This window comes from Cervus elaphus, chromosome 11 (genome assembly GCF_910594005.1).
Source record: "Cervus elaphus chromosome 11, mCerEla1.1, whole genome shotgun sequence".
Classification (NCBI taxonomy): Eukaryota; Metazoa; Chordata; class Mammalia; order Artiodactyla; family Cervidae; genus Cervus; species Cervus elaphus.
In genome coordinates this window covers 96,609,053-96,636,000 of record NC_057825.1, presented here as the reverse complement: position 1 = coordinate 96,636,000, position 26,948 = coordinate 96,609,053, and the positions used below count along the sequence as shown (strand labels likewise).

At 45.5% G+C, this 26,948-nt stretch overlaps 3 protein-coding genes across 7 annotated transcripts in view; 2 read left to right on the top strand and 1 right to left on the bottom strand.

Annotated features, from left to right (window-relative positions):
• Positions 1 to 10,207, top strand: part of NPAS2 (neuronal PAS domain protein 2) — a 192,723-nt gene extending 182,516 nt beyond the window's left edge. For both annotated transcript variants that reach the window (XM_043918575.1, XM_043918574.1), the window contains exons 20-21: positions 5,825 to 5,987; positions 8,787 to 10,207. In XM_043918575.1, coding sequence (XP_043774510.1) covers positions 5,825 to 5,987; positions 8,787 to 8,954 — 331 coding nt within the window. In that variant the 3' untranslated portion in view covers positions 8,955 to 10,207. The remainder of the gene's footprint in view (positions 1 to 5,824; positions 5,988 to 8,786) is intronic.
• A 4,588-nt stretch (positions 10,208 to 14,795) lies between these two features.
• RPL31 (ribosomal protein L31) lies at positions 14,796 to 19,825 on the top strand. The gene is made up of 5 exons (XM_043918577.1): positions 14,796 to 14,886; positions 15,303 to 15,409; positions 18,102 to 18,227; positions 19,341 to 19,453; positions 19,761 to 19,825. The coding sequence occupies exons 2-5, from the start codon at positions 15,303 to 15,305 to the stop codon at positions 19,790 to 19,792; spliced, it is 378 nt and encodes a 125-aa protein (XP_043774512.1). The 5' UTR covers positions 14,796 to 14,886; the 3' UTR covers positions 19,793 to 19,825.
• A 587-nt stretch (positions 19,826 to 20,412) lies between these two features.
• Positions 20,413 to 26,948, bottom strand: part of TBC1D8 (TBC1 domain family member 8) — a 143,569-nt gene continuing 137,033 nt past the window's right edge. For all 4 annotated transcript variants that reach the window (XM_043918570.1, XM_043918571.1, XM_043918573.1 and 1 more), the window contains 3 exons: positions 24,678 to 24,767; positions 22,524 to 22,621; positions 20,413 to 21,366 (listed from right to left, as the gene is read on the bottom strand). In XM_043918570.1, coding sequence (XP_043774505.1) covers positions 20,899 to 21,366; positions 22,524 to 22,621; positions 24,678 to 24,767 — 656 coding nt within the window. In that variant the 3' untranslated portion in view covers positions 20,413 to 20,898. The remainder of the gene's footprint in view (positions 21,367 to 22,523; positions 22,622 to 24,677; positions 24,768 to 26,948) is intronic.

The following is a 26,948-nucleotide window of genomic DNA, read 5'->3' as shown; positions in this document are numbered from 1 at the left end:
AGCCACTGGAAAATAGTTCCAAGCCCTTTGAAATAAAGCAGACACCGTGGTCATATAAACACTGGTTTCATTTGCGTCAGAGGTTCACTGGGACAGGGCTAGCTAATGAGGCCTGCTGTGCCCAGACACAGGGGCCTTCCATCCATGCCCTGGGGGCTGCCCGCCTGGAGTCCTTCCTGTGTCCTCCTCCAGTAATAATAGTGACAGTGATGATTACTGAGCATTTCTGAAGATTGGGGCCCATACCTACATCCATGAAAACTCTATGATGGTGGGGGTGGTCGCATTGGGGGTGGCGGGAGCTGTATACTGCAAGGAAACTGCCTTTAAACTCTTGATGATGCTCCCAGGAGCCTGGAGGGGTGTGCGGGATGTTTTGGTTTTGGACTGTTCTTTCTAAATGATCCAGATAAGTGGAAACACAGAATCTTGTGACATCACTTTCCAGAGATGTTTCAAATGCAGGAAACTAGGCAAAAACAGAAATTCTTTCCTCTGAAAAATCTAAACTGTCATTTTCGGTCAACCCAGTAATTTATACCATCCACATCTCCCTGTTCATCTCCTCCAGACATGACCTAAGACTCCGTCTTCTAGGGCAGGTCACAATCTGCTTCCCACACACACAGGTCCCTGAAATCTTGGAATCCCCAATGCCTGTTACCATAAAACAATCCATGTAGAGATAGAACACTTCTAAAAATATAAATGGACTTCTCTATAGTATCTTTTTTTAAAAAGATTTTTTATATGTAGACCATTTTTAACATCTGTATTGAATTTGTTACAGTATTGCTTCTGTTTTGTATTTTGGTTTTCTGACTAGGAGGCGTGTGGGATCTTAACTCCCCGGCCAGCAATGAACACCTCCTGCTTTGCAAGGTGAAGTCTTAACCACTGGACCACCAGGGAAGTCCCTGTATAGTATCTTTAAATATCTATTTCTGGGCTTCCCTGGTGGCTCAGATGGTAAAGAATCTTACTGCAACGCAGGAGACCTGGGTTTGATCCCTGGGTTGGGAAGATCCCCTGGAGAAGGGAATGGCAACCCACTCCAATTTTCTTGCCTGGAGAATTCCATGGACAGAGGAGCCTGGTGGGCTACAGTCCATGGGGTCTCAAAGAGTCTGACACGACTGAGTGGCTAACACTTTTGATTTCTTTCCTGGTCTGGATTCCGGAGTTCTCCCAAATGGCATTCCCCTTGTTACTTGGCCATTATCATCAACTACTCTTTCTTTAAAAAAAAAAAAATGTATATTCTATATAAGATAAAATTTCCCATTTTAGCTATATTTAATGTACAATGCTCTGACATAAGTACATACACATTTTTGTGCAACCATCACCACCGTCCATCTCCAGAACTTTTGCATCATCTCAAATTGAAGCTGTGTCCCCATTAAACCCTAATTTTCTATTCGCTCTGCCCCCAGCCTTCTGCTTTTTATCTCTCATCAATTTGTCCTCTCTAGGTGTCTCATCTAAGTGGACTCATACAGTGTCTGTATTTTGTGACGGGCCTGTTTCACTCGGTGTGATGTCTTGGAGGCTCGCCCATGGTGTGACCTGTGTCAGAATCTTCTTGCTTCCTAAAGCTGAATCATACTCCACTGTCTGTATACGCTGCACCTTGTTCATCTATCATCCATCAATAAACATGGGGTTGCTTCCAGTTTTTCGCTATTGTAAATAATGCTGCTATGACCCTGGATATACAAATAACTGTTTCCGTCCCCACCTTTCACTTCTCTGGGGCATAGACCCAAAAGGAGAATCGCTGGATCACATGGTAACGCTAAGTTTAACTTTTTCAGGAAACTTCACACTGTTTTACACAGCAGTTACACCATTTTACCCTCCCACCAACAGCGCACCAGAGTTCCAATTTCTCCACATCCTCAACAACACTTGTTATGTACAATTTTTTTTTCGCTAATAGTATCGTGATGAAACGATACCTCATGTTGATTGTTTTGTTTGTTTGACTGTACTGGGTCTTTATTGCTGCACGAGACGTTCTTTAGTTGTGGAGAGCAGCAGAGACTGATTTCCTTTAGGATGGACTGGTTGGATCTCCTTGCAGTCCAAGAGATTCTCAAGGGTCTTCTCCAACACCAGAGTTCAAAAAGCATCAATTCTTCGGCGCTCAGCCTTCTTTATGGTCCAACTCTCACATCTGTACATGACTACTGGAAAAACCATAGCTTTGACTAGATGGAACTTTGTTGGCAAAGTAATGTCTCTACTTTTTAATATGCTGCCTAGGTTGGTCATAGTTTTTCTTCCAAGGAGTAAGCATCTTTTAATTTCATGGCTGCAGTCACCATTTGCACTGATTTTGGGGCCCAAGAAAATAAAGTCTGTCACTGTTTCCACTGTTTCTTGCCATGAAGTGATGTGACCAGATGCCATGATCTTAGTTTTCTGAATGTTGAGTTTTAAGCCAGCTTTTTCACTCTCTTCTTTCACCTTCATCAAGAGGCTCTTTAGTACCTCTTTGCTTTCTTCCATAAGGATGGTGTCATCTGCATATCTGAGGTTATTGATATTTCTCCTGGCAATCTTGATTCCAGCTTGTGCTCCATCCAGCCCAGGGTTTCTCATGATGTACTCTGCATATAAATTAAACAAGCAGGGTGACACTATACAGCCTTGACATACTCCTTTCCCAATTTGGAACCAGCCCATCATTTCTTGTCCAGTTCTAACTGTTGCTTCTTGACCTGCATACAGATTTCTCAGGAGGCAGGTCAGGTGGTCTGGTATTCCCATCTCTTTAAAGAATGGGAATACTCTTCCACAGGTTGCTGTGATCCACACAGGCTTCCCTGGTGGCTCAGAGGGTAAAGCATCTGCCTGTGATACGGGAGACCCAGGTTCAATCCCTGGGTCGGGAAGATCCCCTGGAGAAGGAAATGGCAACCCACTCCAGTATTCTTACTTGGAGAATCCCATGGACAGAGGAGCCAGGTGGGCTACAGTCCACAGGGTCGCAAAGAGTCGGACACAACTGAGCGATTACACTTCTTTACACAGTCAAAGGCTTTAGCATAGTCAATGAAGAAGAAAGTGAAAGTGAAAGTCACTCAGTCATGTCTGACTCTTTGCCACCCCATGGACTATACAGTCCATGGAATTCTCTAGGCCAGAATACTGGAATGGGTAGCCTTTCCCTTCTCCAGAGGATCTTCCCAACCCAGGGATCGAACCCAGTTTCCCGCATTGCAGGCAGATTCTTTACCAGATGAAATAGATGTTTTTCTGGAATTCTCTTGCTTTTTTGATGATCCATTGCAGATGTTGGCAATTTGCTCTCCGGTTCCTCTGCCTTTTCTAAATGCAGCTTGAACATCTGAAAGTTCACGGTTCACGTATTGCTGAAGCCTGGCTTGGAGAATTTTGAGCACTACTTTGCCAGCATGTGAGATGAGTGCAATTATGCAGTAGTTTGAGCATTCTTTGGCATTGCCTTTCTTAGGGATTGGAATGAAAACTGACCTTTTCCGGTCCCGTGGCCACTGCTGAGTTTTCCAAATTTGCTGACATACTGAATGCAGCACTTTCACAGCATCATCTTTAGGATTTGAAATAGCTCAACTGGAATTCCATCACTTCCACTAGCTTTGTTCATAGTGATGCTTTCTAAGGCTCACTTGACTTCACATTCCAGGATGCCTGGCTCTACATGAGTGATGACACCATTGTGATTATCTGGGTCGTGAAGATCTTTTTTGTACAGTTCTTCTGTGTATTCTTGCCACCTCTTCTTAATATCTTCTGCTTCTGTTAGGTCCATACCATTTCTGTCCTTCATTGAGCCCATCTTCACATGAAATGTTCCCTTAGTATCTCTAATTTTCTTGAAAAGGTCTCTAGTCTTTCCCATTCTGTTGTTTTCCTCTATTTCTTTGCATTGATCACTGAGGAAGGCTTTCTTATCTCTCCTTGCTATTCTTCGGAACTCCGCATTCAGATGGGTATATCTTTCCTTTTCTCCCTTGCTTTTCGCTTCTCTTCTTTTCACAGCTATTTGTATGTCCTCCTCAACAGCCATTTTCCTTTTTTGCTTTTCTTTTTCTTGGGGATGGTCTTGCTCCCTGTCTCCTGTACAGTGTCACGAACCTCCGTCCATAGTTCATCAGGCTCTCTGTCTATTAGATCTAGTCCCTTAAATCTATTTCTCACTTCCACTGTATAGTCATAAGGGATTTGATTTAGGTCATACCTGAATGGTCTGGTGGTTTTCCCTACTTTCTTCAATTGGGGCATAGGCTTGGATTATTGTGATACTGAATGGTTTGCCTTGGAAATAAACAGAGATTATTCTGTCATTTTTGAGATTATACCCAAGTACTGCATTTCAGACTCTCTTGTTGACTATGAGGGCTACTCCATTTCTTCTAAGGGATTCTTGCCCACAGTAGTAAATATAATGGTCATGTGAATTAAATTTGCTCATTCTGTTTTCGTTCACTGATTCCTAAAATTTTGATGTTCACTCTTGCCATCACCTGTTTGACCACTTCCAATTTGCCTTGATTCATGGACCCAACATTCCAGGTTCCTATGCAATATTGTTCTTTACAGCATCAGACTTTACTTCCATCACCAGTCATATCCATAATGGGGCGCTGTTTTTGCTTTGGCTTTGTCTCTTCATTCTTTCTGGAGTTATTTCTCTACTCTTCTCCAGTAGCATATTGGGCATCTACCAACCTGAAGAGTTCACCTTTCAGTGTCACATCTTTTTGCCTTTTCATCCTGGGTTCATGGGTTTCTCAAGGCAAGAGTACTGAAGTGGTTTGCCATTCCCTTCTCCAGTGGACCACTTTTTGTCAGAACTCTCCACCATGACCCATCTGTCTTGGGTGGCCCTACATGGCATGGCTCATAGTTTCTTTGAGTTAGACAAGGCTGTGATCCATGTGATCAGTTTGGTTAGTTTTCTGTGATTGTGGCTTTCATTCTGTCTGCCCTCTGATGGATGAGACTAAGAGGCTTGTTGAAGCTTCCTGATGGGAGGGACTGGCTGTGGGGGAATCAGGGTCTTGCTCTGATGGGCAAGGCCATGCTCAGTAAATCTTTAGTTCAATTTTCTGTTGATGGGCAGGGCTGGCGCTTCAACTGAACCCAAGTCCCTTTCTCTTTGGCTTCCTCCTTTTTCCGATCATTTTCCTTCACACATTTCAGGAACCTATCTCGGCTCTTAGAGTGCTTAATATGCTCAGTACACACATTAATTCTCTTGGCAAGAATCTTGCCCTTAACTTTGTTTACAATGATGCCAACAGTATGCTGGGTAACACTGTTGACTCCCCCAGTTTTGCCATGGTAACATTTGTGGGGATTAGTTTGCCCCGTGGCATGTGGCACGACCAGGGACCAAACTTTTGTTTCCTGCATTGGCAGGCAGATTCTTATCCACTGTGCCATCAGGGAAGTCCTCATTTGGTTTTGATTTGCATTTCCCTAGTGACTCTTTTCGCGTGCTTATTAGCCTTTGGTACCTTTTCTTTCCAGGATGTCTACTCAAGCCTTTTGCCCACTTTTTAACCAGGTTATTTGCATTTGTTGTGGTGGTGAGTTGTAGAAACTGTATTTATATACAGCTGGATATCAACCTCTTATTAGATATAGGACTTGCAAAGGTTTTCTGGCAGCTTTTTTTTGTTTCTGGCAGTGTTTTCACTGCATGGATAGAGTGATGCTCACAAAGTTTTAGCTGTGATGAAGTCCGTCTGTTTTTCGTCTTGTCGTCCGTGTCCTTGATGTCATGTCGATAGTTTTTGTAAAGGTCTTTCTTCTGTGTGTCACCAAACAGGTATCCGCAGAGCCAGGCCGTGTTTCAGAGCCCGGACGTGCATACCACCAGCGGCGCCTCCACCCCTGTCCTGCTGATGGGGCTGCACCCCAGCTTCCCCACCTCCCAGCCGTCACCCCTGAAGCCTGCACAGGCCCAGCCACAGCCTCCGCACTTTCTCCAGGTGGGGCTGGGCCACGCCTGGGGAGGGGACGGCAGGGCCGAGCCCCCAGCCCAGGCCTCATGGGCCCTTCCTTCTGTTCCGGGCTTTCAATGGGGTTCTAGGCGTCAGTATCAAAATAAGCCTCAGACAGATTCATATTTGAAATTTATCATTTCTAAAGTTTATCATGCTCCAAGTTGATAAAGTCTATGTATATACATGTGAGAAACAGAAGCAGCTATTTTGCCTCTTGTGGTTATGCGCTAAGAAGGTCCATTTTTTAAAAAGTAATTTTTGTTATGGTGTCTATACTTTCTTAGAGCAAAAATCAGATACTGATTGCCATGTTTGTTGGACTTGTTGGTATGTTTATATGCAGTATCTCATACAAGTGGGAAATTATATCAAGTTTAAAGATTCATCAAACGTCCTTTAAATGAATGAGATAACATTGCATGAATTTGAGGCTTTCCAGGAAAATGTGGGGCATATTTCTTTGTGGTCACTTCTTTTTTTTTTAACGTTTTATTTTACGTTTGAGTATAGCTGATTAACAATGTTGTGATGGTTTCAGGTGGGCCGCAAAGGGATTCAGCCATACGTATGCATATATCCATTCTTCCCCAACTCCTACCCGCTCCAGGCTGCCACTTAATGAGCAGAGTTCCCTGTGCTGTAAAGTAGGACCTTGTTGGATATCCATTTTAAATGCAGCCGTGTGTACATGTTCATCCTTAACTCCCTAACTGTCCCTTCTCTCCCTTCATCCCCCCTGGGGACCATAAGTTCCTTCTCTTTTACGTCTGTGAGTCTGTTTCTATTTTGTACATAAGTTAATTTATATAATTTCTTTTTAGATTCCACATATAACAGATGTCATAGAATATTTCTCCTTCTTTGACTTACTTCACTCAGTATGACACTCTCTAGGCCCATCCATGTTGCTGCAAATGGCATTATTTCATTCTTTTTAATGGCTGAATAATATTCCATTGTATAAATGTAATCTTGTGGTCACTTCTTACTTTAAGCAAGTGCCACATGCACTGGAAGGAAGGGGTGTGAGCCAGTGGCTGGGGGTTCAGATCGGACAGAAGTATCTGCTCAGGGTCTGGCCTTCCCTCCCACACATGCCCATGTTCCCCTTCCTGTCCCAGCTGACCGTGTCCAGTGGGGCCTCCTCCACAGCCTCAAGCCCCTACCACAAGGCACAGTGTAGCTTTTGCTCCCCCACCCCCACTTGCCCCACTTGGGCATCCTTCAAGCCATAGGTGAATGTGTGGGGTGACCAAGATGCGGAGTCCTCCTCGAGTTCTAGATTGTAACTGAATTTCAAAGCGGCTAAACCAGCTATGGCATAGTTTTCAGATCTCCCTGACACCACGTGTTAGTGGGAGTTAACGCTGAACCTCAGCTTTGCTCCCTGGTTAGCTTGCAGGACCCTGGAGTGATCTGGGATAGGAATTGATGAGGGGAGAAGGCAGGGAGAAGTCAGAGGGAGAGCTAGAGGCTGCCCATCTGTTCCTTCATCGGGAGCCACCAGCGTGCTTGCAGGTGCCTGTTCCACCCAGATGCAGGGCTAAGGATGCAGGGAGCACTCAGGGGCCTTGAGCACAGGGGGAGAGGGGACATCACAGAGGGCTGCCAGGCCTGGGTCAGCGCCAATGGAGCAGTGGGGCTGGGGGGCCAAGGTCAAAAAAGGCTGAGGAGTGGGGACGGAAACACTCCAAGTGTGGATGGCTGAGTGTGAGGTGTCAGGGGGACAACGTTTCAACAACAGAGGCAGCCTGAGCCGAGGCAGAGCGGCAGATGTGCCTTGCGCAGCTTTGGAAACGGTGGACTGGGTTCCTTGGAGGGGAGGTTTCATGGCTGGGAATAGTGCGAGGTGAAACTGAAGATTCCAGGGTTAGTGTTTGACCAGCTGAAGTGTGTCAGTTGTTCAGTCGTGTCCGACTCTTTGAGGCTCTGTGGACTGTAGCCCCAACCCCAGGCTCCTCTGTCCATGGGATTTTCCAGGCTTCAAGGATGCTGGACTGGGTTACCATGCCCTTCTCCAGGGGATCTTCCCAACCCAGGTCTCCTGCACTGCAGGTGGACTCTTTACCAGCTGAGGCACCAGGAAAACCCAGTGAGTTTCTGAGCTTCAAATTAGGATGCTTCCTGGCAGATGGCAGTATTTGGAAATGATTCGGGAAATAGGAACCAAGTGAAAAGTATGTGGACTGCGGGCCTGTTTGGATGCTGTGCCGGCAATGATGTACATGTGGTGTCAGGTTCCAACATCCAGTATCACACAGGCTACATGGGGCTCCTGTGCATGTGTTCAAGAAACCATTTCCTGCAGCCCAGGCCCCTGGCCACTGGGCCAGGAGGAATCCCTAGTGCTGGCCTGAGAGCTGGGCTTCCTTTCCCCCAGGTCCCCAGGCAGGGGAGCTGCTATTGCTAAGTCACTTCAGTCGTGTCCGACTCTGTGCAACCCCATAGACGGCAGCCCACCAGGCTCCCCTGTCCCTGGGATTCTCCAGGCAAGAACACAGGAGTGGGTTGCCATTTCCTTCTCCAATGCATGAAAGTGAGAAGTGAAAGTGAAGTCGCTCAGTCATGTCCGACTCTTGGCGACCCCACGGACTGCAGCCCACCAGGCTCCTCCCTCCATGGGATTTTCCAGGCAAGAGTACTGGAGTGGGTTGCCATTGCCTTCTCCGAGTTGGGGGAGGAGGATCCTTTAATCTGAGGAGGACTACATCACCGCCCCAGCCATTTAGGGAAGGAGTCCCTGAATCCCAGAACCTTCCCTGGAGCTGGTTCCTTTCTTTCCAGGTGCAGGTGCCAACCTCTCTGCACAGTGAGCAGCAGGACTCCCTCCTTCTCTCCACCTACTCGCAACAGCCAGGGACCCTGGGCTACCCAACGCCGGGGCCCGCGCGCCCAGCCCGAAGGGTCAGCAGCCTGTCTGAGTCCTCAGGCCTCCAGCAGCCGCCCCGGTAGTGGCCGGGCACCTCAGTTGGGTCACATCAGCTTTAACCAATGGACGGACGAGGGGGCGGGTGGCCAGGGAGTTGGGGAGAAGAGTGTAAAGGACACCCCAACTTCCGTGCACACCGCATCCATTTCAGAGCTCCTGGGTGGTGACCATGTCCGAGGGCGTCGGCCAGCATGGACATGAGTGAGCAGGGAAGCTGGCCCTGTTTCCCCTTTTCCTGTGCTTCACAGCCACACTCTACAACCATACCCGGACAGACCGACGACCGCAGTCCCCAGCCGAGCGCATCAGTGCATCACGCGGTTCAGCTTAGAGACGGAGCATCTCTGCTGGATCGTCCCTCCCCCCAGCGTGGACCCGTCTCTGCGCCACGTGCGCACGTGCTCATTGGCCTTTACTCTCCTGACCCTCTTTCCTCAGAGAAGCACCCGGTCAGCGATGTCTTGGAAGGAGAGAAGAGATGATTTTTTTTCTCATTATTTTTAGATGATCGTTTCTGTCTTAATTTGCACAGCTGCACAAGGAGATAACTTAGGCACTTTTTTTTTTTTTAAATCAGGTCTCCTGACTTCACGCGGAGACCCCAGTAACAAAAACAGCCCACCAATCAGATAGCAAAGCTGGATATTATTAACCAGACTGCAGCCCCCCACCTCCCACCCTCCCGCCAAAACCCTAATGGAATGAGATTCTTCTCCCCACACGGTTCTGGTGATTGGCTTTTTTTTTTTTTTTTTCTTCTCCTGAATGTAACACTGGACTGTTTCCTGTTGACTTCCAGCGATTTCAACTACAAAGGTGGACTCAACGCAAAGTACAATCCTGCAGGTGACGTTCTGGGATTCTGACAGGACTCAAGGACTGTGAAGGGGGGAAGGTCTTACAGGCCAGGCAGGACCCCAGGAAACCCCCCTTCCCCACATGCTGGCCCTCAGAGTGAGGATGCCGCAGCTTTCTACATATCTTTCCTGACCGAGACCCAGGAGTGGATTTCCCTTTTCAAAAATGCACTTTGCTTTTTTTGTATGTTTTGTTGAGATGTTTCTAAAGAGAAGATTTTATGTAATTATAAGACGAAGTGTAGTGAATTGTACAGCCGTTGTAATAAGGACCTATTTCTATATAAAATAAAATTGTATGGATTCTGTGTAAATTATTTTGTATCTGAGACACCAGTCCTTTCCCAAAATATAAAAGGATAAAAGTTTTCTTGTGTATTTCGTGAGTGGACATTTTGTAATAAATTAACAAATTTGTACGATTTCCTTTTGAGGCAGTTTCTATACCTTGTTTTTGATGCATTCATACCTCTCATCAGTAAACTTTTTAATTTCAACACGTTTATAAGGATAATCAAAAATGCAGAAAAGGTGGGAGCGAGCAACCAACAATCTGGGTAATGGTCTTAGGTTTTTTGAGCTCACATGATCCTGATCTTTAAAGATTGTGCCAGAAGAAATCAATGGTTCTTTTAGAAATGATAGCAGAACAAACTAACAAAACCAGAAAAAGTTCCTGGAAACATCTCTAACTTAAGAGACATGGGTAATCCATAGAGATGGCAAAGCCATTATCGACAGAAGCAGGTACAGCCCATAATTAAGCTCACCTGGGCTGGGCTTCCATGGCCTCTTGCTTGCCAGCTCTCACGTATCAGTGATGCACCCAGGGTTTGTGTGTCTGTGTGGGAGACCTGTGCACACATCATGTGGGTAGGGGAGATACAGCAGACAGCACCCCCTTTTCCATGAGGCTTCAGCACGCTGGCATGAGGGTGCCCTGGCACGCTGAGACAGAATCACTGAGATGGCAATGCTCAGCAGAGCGCTGGCCCAAGAGAACCAAGTTCCTCTCCTTGTTCCATCGCTGGAGCTCCGTGTTTCCACCTGCTTCCCTGTAAAAGAGAGAAAACTCCTCTCCATTCTCTGGCCAGGATCAGTTTTCAATGGCCTAAGAGGCTGCCACGCAAATACATCAATAGGAGTTTTAATTATTCACACAATTGTGATATGAATTACCTGAAGGAAAGGTAAGTCTAAATATTTTGCATATCTTAGGATCATTTACTCTTTCAAGGAATCCAAAATGGACCCTCTTTTTAAAACAAAAATTCTATGTAACACTAGATTACCTGTTTTGTAATTTAACTGTTTGGTAAATTCAAATGTTTCCAGATCTGATCTTTCTGTAAAAGAATTTGTATTTTAATTGGCTGTCAGAACTGCACTTCTAAGTAGAACAAGTTTTTAATGGAAACAGCATATTTGTGGTAGGATTTTCCAGCCGGAAGCCATTAGAAGAGGGTGGACTATGTCATGCTGCTGAGTTAATTTAGTATTGCTTAAACTTTACACATGTTCACAGTCTGGGTAAACTCAGAAAACTCTTGTTGTGTAAATTTCTTTAAACCCACATAACGTCAGGGGAAGTTTAATCCTTAAACTTCTGATTCATTTAATTGTGCTGATTAAAAGACTGTTTTGCAAACTTGTCATGACCTTTCTATTTAGAAACTATAAAATCTTGGCTCATGAGAAGTGACTGAAATATGAATTCTGAAATACACCAAGTTTTAGAATATTTTAAACTACATCCACTAAAATGTAATATCTTGTCTCTAACGGCAACTAATGTCCATTAAATTAGTTTTTTTGTTTGTTTATACTGGCAATAAGGTGAACTGGTCAACTGTGAGATCATGCTAAGCCATGATATGTTGGACTCTGGCTGGAAATTATCTGGTAAAATGTGGGTGTTCAGTAAAAAATTGCTTAAGTTTCTCTCTTCACTTTATGTGAAGCCTGGAGGTTTTAGAGTCAGCCATTACTAACAAACACATGAAAAGATGCTCAACATCACTCATTATTAGAGAAATGCAAATCAAAACCACAATGAGGTACCATTACACGCCAGTCAGGATGGCTGCTATCCAAAAGTCTACAAGCAATAAATGCTGGAGAGGGTGTGGAGAAAAGGGAACCCTCTTACACTGTTGGTGGGAATGCAAACTAGTACAGCCACTATGGAAAACAGTGTGGAGATTTCTTAAAAAACTGGAAAGAGAACTGCCATATGACCCAGCAATCCCACTCCTGGGCATACACACTGAGGAAACCAGATCTGAAAGAGACACATGCACCCCAATGTTCATCGCAGCACTGTTTATAATAGCCAGGACATGGAAGCAACCTAGTTGCCCATCAGCAGATGAATGGATAAGGAAGCTGTGGTACATATACACCATGGACTATTACTCAGCCGTTAAAAAGAATTTTGAATCAGTTCTAATGAGATGGATGAAACTGGAGCCCATTATACAGAGTGAAGTAAGCCAGAAAGATAAAGAACATTACAGCATACTAACACATATATATGGAATTTAGAAAGATGGTAATGATAACCCTATATGCAAAACAGAAAAAGAGACACAGAAGTACAGAACAGACTTTTGAACTCTGTGGGAGAAGGTGAGGGTGAGATGTTTCGAAAGAACAGCATGTATATTATCTATGGTGAAACAGATCATCAGCCCAGGTGGGATGCATGAGACAAGTGCTCGGGCCTGGTGCACTGGGAAGACCCAGAGGAATCGGGTGGAGAGGGAGGTGGGAGGGGGGATCGGGATGGGGAATACGTGTAACTCTATGGCTGATTCATATCAATGTATGACAAAACCCACTGAAATGTTGTGAAGTAATTAGCCTCCAACTAATAAAAAAAAAAAATACAAAAAATGAATAAAGTCAGCCATTAGTAACTGAGACAAACAACTAATTTGGGTCTTCCAGAGTAATGGCATGTGTGGCTTTTTGGATACACACTTATGAACTTTATACAATGCCTATGTGCAGTAGCACAAACAACAGCATACTTCTGTAAGCATAACATGGTTGACTGAATGGCTGAAATACACAGCCTTGTGGTATCTGTGAAGCACCTTTATTTTCCCAGGGGAAAAAAACTCATTAGAGAAAAAAAAGGAAAACCTTCTTTAGGATTTTTTGTTTATTTGTTTTGTTTTTCTTTTTTTCTTTAGGATTTTTGTCTGTCCAGCCAATGTCTAGCTATGGGAGAAGCAGGGTAACCCCTCAGCGCATTCAGTAAAATAATATGTGCCTTAAAATATATACTCCAACTTGGGTAACCACTTTATACACACTTAAAAGTTCCTGAATTTAATGTAGTTTAATCCTTGAAAACCACCTGCCGCTCCCAATGTCCCCATCTCTTTCAGTGCAGCCATGACCCCACCCATCCAGACCAACTGAAAAACTGTATCCTCCATGCTGGTAAGTCCATTTCTGTCAGAGGGGGATTTGGGACATGGAAAGATACAGTCACCACAAACTGTACACCATTTAATGTCCAATTTACTAATTTATTGGGCTTTCCTGGTGGCTCAGACTGTAAAGAATCTGCCTGTCAGATGCTCTGGAGCAGGGAATGGCTACCCACCTCAGTATTCTTGCCTGGAGAATCCCATGAACAGAGGAGCCTGGCGGGCTCTAATACTTTCACTTCAACATTTCCCTTATTAATCATATGCTACTTAAACAATAAATCAATATTTAGGAATTTACAAAAAAAAAATCTACCCAGTGATGAAAAGAGATTAGATATTAACACTTGTTATTAAAGTGTTCTCTGATACAGATTTCTTAAAAGTTGTACAAGGACCAACAAAATACAACAAAACTGTGTATCTTTACATCAAAACTAGTTGCAAAATATGACTATCACAGAGCTAACTTGTGTTTTACTCCAGGCTCATCCTAACACCTCAGTGCTCCAGTTTTTGTTTTTTTCTTTCCAAATTGGAGAATTCTTTATAATTCTCATTATTTTTATTTCCTTTTTTAACTCTTAATTTTATATTGGAGTAGAGCCGATTAAAAGTATTGTGATAGTTTCAGGCAGACAGCAAAGGGACTCGGCCATACATATAAGTGCTCCAGTTTTAACATACTATTCTAGGGTTTCAGTAACTCAACCCTCAAAATTTCTACATCCTTCCTAGGTTGAAAGATTTTACCATGCCCTTGCCCCTCCAAAAGAGAATGAAGTTTCTGATCAGCAGACGGAAGGTCCAGAGTTCTGAACCCGTGGGTTTGGCATGGGGACCCGGGACTTGGCCATGAAGTCTGTCAACCTCCTGGCTTCAGGTTCCTCCCTTTTCATTTTCAAGGTACCTATTTTACACCAGGTGTTGGATAAAAGCGCTGCTTCCATTGCTGTTATTGGGTCATTTTGTTGATAGAGCTAAAAACATATTTAAGGTAACGAAATCATATAGATTTCTCCAATATAATAGACTGCACATAGTATTTTACTCTTTCTAAGGTGATTTAATCAACTACTGTCTCCTAAATTGACATTTCATATAGTCAGTTACAAACTGGCGCTTTTAACTTCGAAACGCTTCTTGTGTAAACCTCTGCTCTTCCTCCCTCGTCGCCCCTAGCCTAGGCCCCTCTGCACCTCTGCAGCTAGCTGATCGCTGCCGCCAGAAAAGGCTCCCGGCTTCCTCCAGGTCGGCAGCCGCGTAGCTCATCTCCGCACAAGTTCAGGCAATACTGGCCGAATCACTGAGCGAGCGGGAAAACAGAAGAGCGTCTTCTCTCCCTACCCTGCCCCCGTCCACCTGGGGACCAAGATCCAGGTTTCTCTGAAGACTTAAATGTGAACCGCAAGCCCCTCCCACCCTCGCTCCCGCGCAGGAGGCGGGGACCGGCGACAGGAAGCTGCGAGAGAGAGAGCGACTCCCGAGGCCCCGCCCCAGAGGCCTTCACGCCTTTCCCCCACGGCGCGCGCTGCTTGCGTCACAGTAGCGCCTCTTCCTTTCCCCGCCTCCAGGTAACCCGGAAGTTGTACTTGCGAGGCTACTTTCCTTCTCCCACAATCCCTCGCGCTCTTCCTTTCCAACCACGGCCCTGCAGGGTGAGTATGGCTGGTGAGTCTCGTCTGCAGGAATCTGGCGCCATCCTCTACCTGGATTGTGCTGACCAGGACTGCAGGCTCTGTCCTGAGCTGAATTGGGACCCTGCGTCCCCAGCGCACGGGAATCTACGCTGCATTTAAGGGCTCCCGGAGCCTGAGAGGGAGAGAGGCCAGGCTTGGGGAAACCCGAGCTGCAGGGGTTTCCGGGGCGGAGGCACCTAAGGGATATGGATACTTGGGCCTCGCGGGCTAGCCGGCTTGTCTCTACCCAGACCTGGGGCTTCAGGGACCTGGCCGGTCTTTCTGTCCCCGGAAACCGTACCGAGGGCGGCTGCGTGAGGCCGGGCCGGGAGGGAGGCCTTGACTTAGGTTTGACGCACTCGCCCTGAGCTGCTTTGTCGCCTGGGTTTGTTTAGATGGCTCCCGCAAAGAAGGGCGGCGAGAAGAAGAAGGGCCGGTCCGCCATCAACGAGGTGGTGACAAGAGAATACACCATCAACATTCACAAGCGCATCCATGGAGTGTGAGTACTCCTGCGGCCTGCCGCTGGCCCTGCTGTTGGGGGCTCCCGAAATCACGGTCTGGTGGCCCCTGAGTCTGTCTAGCCTGAAGGCCGGGTAGGCCGGAAATTAGGCATTAATCCTGCGAAAGCTCAAGTCTGTTTCCATGGACCCTGTTTAAGGTTTATAGGGTTTAAAAGGTAATGCCTCAGAGGTTGATACCTAGAAACGGGACATAGAACAGTAAGGTTTCTGGGAGAGCCAGCTTGGGGAGATGACGGTAGTGATTAAACCATTCCACTCGTTGCTTTGTCGTTGAATAAAACCCTGGCAGGCCTGAAAGTTGTGCAGAAGTGGACACTGATGTGTCTAGGTCTTTGTAGTCAAGTTCACTAGTTAATTGAAGCCGGACCTGCCAAGAACATGAACGCTGTGATACGGTTTCTTTAGTTCCCTGACCCACACAGATGGGTACTGAAACTGGGAAAGTCGTGATGCCGGGAGTGAAACCGTTGTAGAGACCACGAAAGGATGTGTCGGTGGACTTATTTGCTGGGAGGACATCTGAAGGTTGTGGATTGGCGATACACAGGAATATTGGGGGTGATTTCCAATGTCCCGGTTCTTGGTGTTGGTCTCTGGGGGCTTGGTTGTAGTGCCTTTATTCCCTTTTCTGTGCATGGGGCTGACCAGTGATACTGGAGACTGCATCTTTTCTTGAATGCTGCTGTTTGGAGTTCTTTTAACAGCAAACATTGCCCTGCAAAAATTTCTTGACTGGCTTGGTCGGTCTCCTATATCTGGACAGCTGACTTTGTGAGGGACCTACATGTGGCAGCGACCCCGCCGGGCCTGGCACTTCGGGCCGGCTGTTGACCATGCGTGAGCCAGGGAGGATTGTGTCTGTGGAGTCTTTCAGTTTGGGGCCTGGTGGACTCATGTGGGGAGCACATAAGTCTGTCTTGGGCTCTGCGGGTTCAACGGGGAACCAAAAGATCCTCCCCGCCTAGCTTACGAGGAGGTAGGCAAGCATCCAGAGGAAAGGGTGAAGGGTAAGTCATATGATGATGTTTTACAGGTGCACAGTTAACCAGACCTTTAGAAGAGTGGCTGTGAGCCAGCGCAGGTGGATGAGTTTTTCATGCATTTTTGTTACAAAAGCCCTAAGTGAAGACCTTCACAGTACTAAATGAATGGGTCGTTTTTAGTTCTTGATGGGCAACAATTGGCAGTTCTTTGTTCATTCTTCATTTTGCTCCCTAGGATTCCACGTTCTTGTGTTTTTTTTGCCTCTGCAGCTGCTGCTCCTTGATCTATGTTTCTCCTCACATCCCATCCTCTTAATATTGAGTCCAGGACTCAACCCTTCTCTAACTATGCTTGGTAATAGCAACTAGTTTTAGGGCCTCATATTTCCAGCTGCTGTTAAGATGTATACATGTGTTTTTTAATAGGCATTTCAAATTTTACATAACCCTGAACCAAACTCTTTGTGTCCACACTGCCCACACACACACTTTCCAGTTTCCCTGCAGCCTTCCCTTTTTGTTGGCAAGTGAGCACGTCCTCTTGGGTCTGCCTTCCTCAGCCTGACTACACTGGTCCCGCCATCAAGGAAACAAGAATTGTTTCCTTGATGGGCTCCTGGTTCCCTCCTCCACCCCAAACACCTGGGCTGCTCCCAGGCCCTCCATTGGCTTCCCATGTTGCCATCTTGAGAGGCCAGAGTTCTGTTCTGATTCTACACGGGTCGGCCACTTACTTAATCATAGCTGGCAAGTACATGATTCAGGGCAGCAGTTTGAGCTTAGTCTTACCACCCCCATAATGCTTTTTCTCACAGGTAGCTAAACAGGCACCCTCATCTTTGGATCTTGACTTCAGTATCTGTGGCCATCTTAACTTTAACATGCAGCCCCCTTCCTTATTCCTCTCCTTTCTCTGTAGCTTTTTTTTTCTGGATGGTTAAATATTTAAGTGAAGCGAGCTTGTTTGATGGGTAGAGCGGGGAGGGGGTGGATGTGGTAACTGACATTCACAGTCTGTTTAACTTTGGGTCTCTGCCCCACTGGAATAGCCTTCACTTAACCAACTGCTTAACCATTTCAGCCAGTAATAGAGTTCGGCTTTCTCACATTTTGTCTTTAACTGAAAGCATGAAATTCAAGGAATTTATGTATCCATATCTAAACAACAGGTTAATAGTGCCTGACACGTGCTGAGAAATCCATAGCACTAACTGTTGCCTTCGTTTTTTGAGAGGAAACCGGTCCATTTCAAGTCCTTTGTCTTTTATCATAGACCAAGTTAATAAGGGGCCTTTAAATTCGCATTGAATGATTGCCGAAAGCTGATGACGTGTTTATTTCAGTGTCGTGTGCTTTTGTGTTCAAGCATATTCTAACATTCTTTGATTATATATTCTCTCTGGCAGATGGTATCAGAGCTTGAGGGGGTTTTTGCTTTATCAGGAGAGTGTTGACCAGTGTATATATTAGCGTCTTTTAAGGATCATAGACAGAGTCCTTGTGTTACATTATTGAAAGTAGATTGTGCATAGAAGATTACCATTGTGTAATAGGCGGGCATGACATAGTGGTGAAGAATTGTTCCTGCGTTGTTAGAGGTTTAGTTGAGATTTGTTTTATGAAAACACTGTATTATGTGTTTCATTTAATTTTGTACTCACTTCATTCACTTACTTTTGAATCTCAGGGGTTTCAAGAAGCGTGCCCCTAGGGCACTCAAAGAAATCCGGAAGTTTGCCATGAAGGAGATGGGAACTCCGGACGTGCGCATCGACACCAGGCTCAACAAAGCCGTCTGGGCCAAAGGAATCAGGTACTCGAGGTGTCTGTGTGTGACAGATTTTACCATTCCACTCAGCTAATGCACGTGGAGGTATAAGAAGAAAATCGTGTAGCTGTGGCTTGGGGAGTAGGGTAGCATCTGCGGGGAAGCCCTTTACCCTAGTGTGAACTAAGGCCTGAAGGAGTCAGCAAGGTGCAGGTCAGGTCAGCGCATCACACACAGAACAGACATGACCTGGGAACAGCGGCTGGTTAAAGTGGAGTAGTCGGTGTGTGTGATTGGAGGACAGTGAGGATGGAGTGGGCAGCAGACAGACCTTGTAGGTCACAGTGTGGAGTCTGGCTTTCTCTAGACCTAAGGGCTGTGTCCACCGTGGGGGTGGCTATAGGCCAGAGACTCCTAGCAGTTACACAGTGTGCAGAGTGGCCAGCCACACACACGCACACAAGAAACGGTGTGGCCAGGTCTCAGCAGTGCTCAGGCTGAGAAGTCCTGCTTGTAGGCAGATTTGGGGGGTAGCTGTAAAGGACAGTTACGGGGCCAGGGTAGAAGTGGGACCAGCCAGGTGAGTGGTGCTGGCGGGGACTGGAGGGTTTGAGACAAGCGGGGTGGGGGCACTGTCTGATCTGGGTGGTCTTTTAACATTAGGGTTGGATGCAACAACAGGGATTTGAGCTTTAGCCCTGCAGTGGGCTGTCATGGCGGGGAGTTTATAATGAAGGAGCTGTTTGTGGGCTCCCTTGAGATGGGGAGGGGGGTGTCCCATGAACTGAGAAGGTTGGTGAGCCAGGAGGAGGACTGCGTGTGGGAGTCTGGGACACTGAACATGTAACATTTGCATGTGTTCGCCGAGTGCTGCCTGGGATTTAACATAGCTCCCATAGCCAACATTACACACGGGGCTGACATTTTTGCTGAGGTCACTGCTATGGCAGTGCCGTATGGCACTGAGGTCACTGCATATGGCAGCGGGGCTGCCAGCTGAGACAGGTACATCCCAAGCATGCTCAGTCATTTCAGACTTCTTGAGATCCCATGGACCCCTCTGTCCATGGGATTCTCCAAGCGAGAATACTGGAGTATTGTATTGGGTTGCCATTTCCACCTCCACCTCCCAAGACACCTGTGTTTTCTGTTCTTCAGGAATGTCCCGTACCGGATCCGTGTGCGGTTGTCCAGAAAACGTAATGAAGACGAAGACTCACCAAACAAGCTCTACACTCTGGTTACCTACGTGCCCGTCACCACCTTCAAAAGTAAGGTCTACTTCATTTTTTAAATCCTTGGCCCTATTATAACCTGAGTTCATTTGTTCAACAAATACTGTTTACTTGTATCTCTGGATCCTTCCAGTAGGGTTGTACGTTAGAGGCATAGTCAGTAAACCTTTTTGAAGTTGTGTTATGGTGTGGGAAAATGCAAAAGGATACAGAACACGTCTGTATCTGGGTTGGGAAGGGTCATTCAGAATACCTGCCTAAGCCCTTGCAGAAAAGGTTCTTCTGTGAGCATGGGATGGGGGGTGTGGGTGTGGAAGGTGACTGGCTATCACTTCTTTTGCAGATCTACAGACAGTCAATGTGGACGAGAACTAATTGCTGATGGTCCAATAAAGTTATTGAACTGTCTTCGCATCTTGATTTTCCTTTTCTAGTTGGAGGTAAAGTAGGCTTGTGTATCTTAGAGCATTTCCCAGCCACCATGCCTGGGCCCCTTCTCCCAGGAGTTTTAAGAGACTAAACTGGTAGCTTTTGAGGGTCTTAGGTTTAATGAAAGAGAGAGTTTGTCATTTTTAGCTCAATTATTTGGTAATCTAACGAGGTGGTTTTACTGCTGGTTTGTGCTCAGTTGTTCAGTCCTGTCTGACTCCTTGCGACCCCACTGGGCTCCTCTGTCCGTGGAATTTTCCAGGCAAGAATACTGGAGTGGGTTGCCATTTCCACGTAGGTAACCTTTCTTAAAAGGACTAACAAACGTTATGTTAAATTTAGCCCGAAACCAAGGTGTTGGAGGGATTGTGTTTCATCACTGATGTGGATTAAATGGCGTAAAGAGGTGCCCTTTTGAAACCCTATTGATGATGGTAGTGGGGTTGGAGGCTGCCTGGAGTGTATGCTGTGATCATCATTGTGGGGGCAGTGGGGCGGTCTCCAGGTGTTCCAAACTGGCACAGTCCAAACCTTAGAGCTGAAATAAGATACAGACACAAACCAAGTCAATAGAAAACTTTGTTTTTAAAAAAACTTGGAGGCCAACATTGAAAGCGTGGTTTGTACACATTTTTTGGAAGGACACAAAGTGAATACAACCGAATACATTAACATGGTTTCAATTACCAGCATTGAAACAAAATTAGTGCAAAAAAAGCCAAATACAATTGCACAGATAGTGGCTCTCAAATCTTGAAAGTGAATTCTGTCCCCCCCGTTCAAGTGAAGGATGAGTGCTTGGGCTTCTCTCAACTTGGTTAGTATCACACATCTCTCACTTCTTTAGCTTCCAGCTGAGGACAGAACACTAGCTCTAGCACTGACAGTGTCTAAACAAATGCTGGGTGTTGCATCAGTGCCCCCCAGCCACAGTGTGTACCCAGCTTGTAAAGGACTCACGGTGAGCTCGACAAGCCTGGCTTCCTGGGCTCACCGCGCCCGGGGACCTGGCTGTGCTTTGGTGTGGAGATGCGTCTCGGCCAATCGCTGTCCTACGGGCTGCTCAGCTTGAGCTCAGGCTGTGACTGGCGGCTCATTTCACAAGTCTTGAGGCTGTACTGATTGAGCTTGGCGTTTTCAAGTTTGGATTTAATGTCCAGTGGCTTTTCAAAAAAGTTGACTAGTGACTGTTCAGTCAGAAGTGAGGCTAAAATATGTTCAAGGGAGACGGTCCAGTCCCCTTGTGCCTCCTCAGGAAATGCCTGGGACTCCTGGGGACTCTGCCCTGTGTCCGCTTCAGCAAACACCAAGTCCTGCTCAGAAGAGGGGGAAGGAGCCGAGGCCTGCAGCTCCTCCCCGCCTTCCTGGGAGCCGCTCCCAGAGCTGCTGCCTCGCTGCCCCACCTCGCCGATCTGCAGCAGCAGCGTGGTTACTGTGGCGATGGCTTGGTACAGGTCATTCTCTTCTGGGTCTTTGTGGAACATACTGTACAAAGTCTTACAGAACTGGATGAACTCTCTCTGGAAATGTGAGGGGGGAAAATCTGAATATAACAGTGTAACAAGAATATGTTTTTTGTTTAAAAATTTTACACTTAGTTCTCTGATCAAAACCACACAGTAATTGTTGAAGCAGAAAATAAGAGGTATTTTCTGCCCTTGAGGACTTGCCAAGTCCAGGAGATTTCACACACCGTGTAGACTTGTGCTGTCTTTACAGCAGCTGTTAAAAACATTACACCCTTCAACCCAGGAAAACAACTTGTGAGAATATGTTCAGAAGCTCTGCATGGAGATGTGTTTTATGAGGATGCGAAGGCTAGGGTTTTTAGTAGAGAAAGGTCGGAAACAGCCTAAATATTAGGACTGAAATAATCTTACTAGATTTGTTAATCTGGTGGAAATACCAAAGCAGCAGGGAAGGCCATAAAGTTCAACAATGGTGCCTGGTGCGTGCTCACGCTACACACCCTCCTGCCCAAATTGAGAATCTTTATGTCACAATAGAGGTGGGACTTAGCTTCACGGTCACTCTAGGAACAGGAAAATGCTCTGAGCTACTAATTTAGCATTTAAGGTTCAAGAGAAATATCCATGATAACTGAGGTACAACTGACATGCTGAGATTTAACTGATATATATCCAGAGAGTAGAATGAATGTTTGAAAGCCACTTAGTAGAGTGGAGCAACACTGTTTCATGATCAAAAGGAAAACTGCTAAATCCCACTCCTGGGAGCTCACAGGAGTACCAGAGGGATTTAAGTCCTATAATAAAGGGAGGTTTTCCACTTAAAGCCGCATCAGTACACTGTAATATGTAGTTAGCTATTTAAACTGTACTTTTTATATGAAAAATTCTGTGTCCACTGTCTCCCAAATAACTTCTAGTGCTCTACAGAATGAATCTGCATCACAACCTGATAAATGAGTTTGATAGAGAAAATTTGAGGATATGAAATATGTGCTAGCATATTTTGAAGAGTGCTGAACATCTGAATAGTTGAATGGATCAAAATTTAAATAATTTCCTATTTAAATGTCACAATGTTTAAAATGTCTTAAAGATCCTTTGATTATAGCTTAGGAGGTAAAGTGGGGGTCCAGCTTAATTAAAAGGCTTACCACTGAAATTGCTTGGTAAAATAGTAAATTCTCTGCACAGAATAAAGTCCATACCTGGCTCATTTTGGGCAACTCTTTCTCAGTTTTGTCTTTTTCTTTGGCCAAATCTTTAATCATCTGCTTCAGCTGTTTCTGATAATCAATTGTATCACCTTGAGACAAAGGAAAGAATATAGACTTCAGTCAAAGTAAAAAATTTAAGAGATACCAAGGGAACATTTCATGCAAAGATGAGCACAATAAAGGACAGAAATGGTATGGATCTAACAGAAGCAGAAGATACTAAGAAGAGGTGGCAAGAATACATAGAAGAACTGTACAAAAAAGATCTTCACGACCCAGATAATCACGATGGTGTGCTCACTCACCTAGAGCCAGACATCCTGGAATGCAAACTCAAGTGGGCCTTAAGAAGCATCACTACGAACAAAGCTAGTGGAGGGGATGGAATTCCAGATGAGCTATTTCGGATCCTAGATGATGCTGTGAAAGTGTTGCACTCAGTATGCCAGCAAATTTGGAAAATTTAGTAGTGGCCACAGGACTAGAAAAGGTCAGTTCATTCCAATCCCAAAAAAAGTCAATGCCAAAGAATGCTCAAACTATCGCACAATTGTACCCATCTCATGTGCTAGCTAAGTAATGCTCAAAATTTATGCCAGGCTTCAACTGTACGTGAACCATGAACTTTCAGATGTTCAAGCTAGATTTAGAAAAGGCAGAAGAACCAGAGATCAAATTGCCAACATCTGCTGGATCATCGAAAATGCGCGAGTTCCAGAAAAACTTTTTGCTTTTTGACCATGCCAAAGCCTTTGACTGGATCACAACAAACTGGAAAATTCTTAAGAGATGGGAATATCAGACCACCTGACCTGCCTCCTGAGAAATCTGTATGCAGGTCAAGAAGCAACAGTTAGAACTGGACATGGAACAACAGACTGGTTCCAAATAGGAAAAGGAGTACGTCAAGGCTGTATATTGTCACCCTGCTGATTTAATTTATATACAGAATACATGATGTGAAATGCCAGGCTGGATGAAGCACAAGCTGGAATGAGGATTGCTGGGAGAAATATCAATAACCTCAGATATGCAGATGATACCACCCTAGTGGCAGAAAACAAGAACTAAAGTGCCCTCTCGAAAGTGAAAGAGTGAAAAAGCTGGCTTAAAACTCAACATTCACAAAATTAAGATCATGGCATCCAGTCCCACCACTTCATGGCAAATAGAGTGGGAAACAGTAAGAGACTATTTTCTTGGGCTCCAAAAATCACTGCGGATGGTGACTGCAGCCATGAAATTAAAAGACAATTGCTCCTTGGAAGAAAAGCTATGACCGACCTAGACAGCATATTAAAAAGCAGAAACATTACTTTGCCAACAAAGGTCTGTCTAATCAAAGATACGGCTTTTCCAGTAGTCATGTATGGATGTGAGAGTTGGACTCTAAAGAAAGCTGAGTACTGAAGAATTGATGCTTTTGAACTGTGGTGTTGGAGAAATCTTGAGAGTCCCTTGGACAGCAAGGAGATCCAGCCAGTCAATCCTAAAGGAAATCAGTCCTGAATATTCATTGGAAGGACTGATGCTGAAGCTGAAACTCCAATACTCTGGCCACCTGATGCGAAGAACCGACTCACTGGAAAAGACCCTAATGCTGGGAAAGACTGAAGGTGGGAGGCGAAGGGAACGAAAGGTTGAGATGGTTGGATAGCATCACCAACACAATGGACATGAGTTTGAGTAAGCTCTGGGAGTTGGTGATGGACAGGGAGGTCTGGCGTGCTGCAGTCCACGGGTTCGCAAAGAGTTGGACGCGACTGAACTGAACTGAAGTAAATTCCATGAAAACAAAAGGAAAATGGAAAGGAGTGGTGAGGGGATGAGGGACTCCACTAAGCAAATCCCACATACAAACTGAAAAGCAGAGATCAATCAGATGGTCTGTACAAAAAGTGTCCACAAATAGATTATGACAGCTGAGTGACCTCTTGTTATAGGATAACCCCTGCAATATTAAAGGAATAAACATGGGGGGATAGAGGGTAGTCACCCGATACACTGCACCTTGGAAGGTTTTGGCCTCTGAAGCAGTGGTCTCAGTATTTGATCTCAGTATTAGCTCCTAGGAGGGAGAGGAAGAGACACTCTGCTTCTAGGAATAGCTGTCCCAATCAGAAGGTAATGAAAAGAGGTACATACCATTGGACTTGCCAAAAACCAGGGGTCTTGACGTCGACAACAGAGGATTCTTCAGTGGTGACTGGCTGTCTCGGTCATTTTCAGTGAGTGCTTTTTAAAAATAAAAAAATTTTTAAATTAATTGGAAAAATTATTGTGTCTTAACCAAAACTAACAGTAATTTCGCTTTTTAGGTAAGAAAACTAAAGGCCAAGCTAGAAGCCCCTGGTCTGAGGGCTGCAGGGTCCTCCCTGGTCTGAGCCCTGTGTACGCCAAGAAGTCAAAAGCATCTGACACACTCATAATGTCTTTTCCCTGATGTCTGTAGGTACTGTAATGATACAAATTCATAAGACAATGCTGATACTGACCTAGAAAAATGTCCATGTGGTTAAAAATGGATTTTTTCAAATTATAAGTATGTATATACATACACACATAAATTCTAGAAATAACACCTCTGGATGATGTAATACTGGGTAATTGCTTTAAACTCTAATTTTTTTTCTCAGTACATCATGGTATACTTAAATAACTTATAGCAAAAACTGAAAACAGCTTTCCTGAATTCAAAGCCTGTTACGAGTTTTCTGGAAATATACAAAACTCCAATTATATCAGAACTCTAATACACTGCTGGTATGAATATAAAATGGCATAGCCATTTTGGAAAACAGTTTGGCAGTGACCATAAACTAAGTCATTAGGTTGCCATTTTTACCCAGTTCCACTCCTAGGTATATGTCAAAAGGAAATGACAGCATTCCCACTCAGAACCTGTACGCAAATGCTCACAACAGTATTTGTTCCAAAGAGCCAAAAAGTACAGATTGTTTACCAACTGAGCGATCAGGGAAGCCCCAAACAAACCCAACCGAGTATTATTCATCAGCTGAAATGAACAAATCATGGCAAACCCGGCAGTGTATCAGTTCAGCTGTTGGAAAGGAGTAAGCACTGGCATCGCCACGGATGAACCTGCAGACGTACTAACGGGGCGCAGGCAGACACGGGGTGCGCACAGCACGGCTGCGCATGCCGGAAAAGCCTGAGCAGACATCTGAAGGCAGGGAATGTGTGGGCCGGACAAGGAGTAAGGCTGCAGGCTTTTGGGGGTAAAAATACTCTAAAATTGTGATGATGGTTTGTAATGGCTACACGAAAAATCAGACACTATATACATCCAGTCAGTGAATTCTATGGTATGTGGGTTATAAACCAATAAAGCTGTTACCAAACAAATTCTAAAGGGGACTGCAAATAAAGGATCCTCATTTTTTAAATGTTGAAACTTCAAAATAGTAAGCCATTCACTGAGAAGAAATAAATGGCAAAATTCTGTTGTGATCCAACAAATAGCCACAAGATGGCACCAAAGCCTTGATAAGCTACCCTCCTTCCTACTTGCAAAGTAGGTTTCCGGGGTTTGAAAGGTGGAGGATGCTTGGAGTTCTGTCTTTCTCATTGGTCTTTATTCACCGCTCCCCCCTGCCCATAAAATGATTGAGTCATTTCTTTTTTCCAACTTTGCCCTTTGCCCAAAACAAACTCTACGCATTGGCACACGTGAGAATCCACTCGCTGAAAGTAAAAGTCGCTCCGTCGTGTCCGACTCTGTGTGACCCCGTGGGCAATACAGTCCATGGGATTCTCCAGGCCAAAATACTGGAGTGGGTAGCCTTTCCCTTCTCCAGGGGATCTTCCCAGCCCAGGGACTGAACCCAGCCCTCCTGGACTGCAGGCAGATTCTTTACCAGCTGAGCCACAAGGGAAGCCTAAGAATACTGGAGTGGGTAGCCTATCCCTTCTCCAGCGGATCTTCCCAACACGGGAATCAAACTGGGGTCTCCTGCATTGCAGGCGGATTCTTGACCAACTTGGCTATCAAGGAAGCCCACGCACGCTGAATAGGAGGGAAATGACAAACACAGGATAGTACTTGGGCAGTCACCATAGAAATTGCTTCCTAGGTAACAGCCACTGGGATGTCAAGCATATACTAGATCCCTACCCTCAAAAGAGCTCAGCGGAGAAACGTGTGCAGAAGTCACTCTAGGAGGATGCTCTCATAAAAAAACTAATATAGAAACGGGAGCACAGAGCAGTGATTAATTTACAGGCTGGGTGAGTGTCCAGAGAGGAGGCAGGTCAAGCACCCACGGCGACGGAGCCAGAAAGGCCGGCCAGCCTCAGAGCAGCGCTCAACAGCCTCCCTCCCCTCCGTCTCGGCAGTAGGTGCCTGGACCCGGATGGGAAGCCAGGGGACAGCGGAGGCAGCTGGGAGCTCACTGG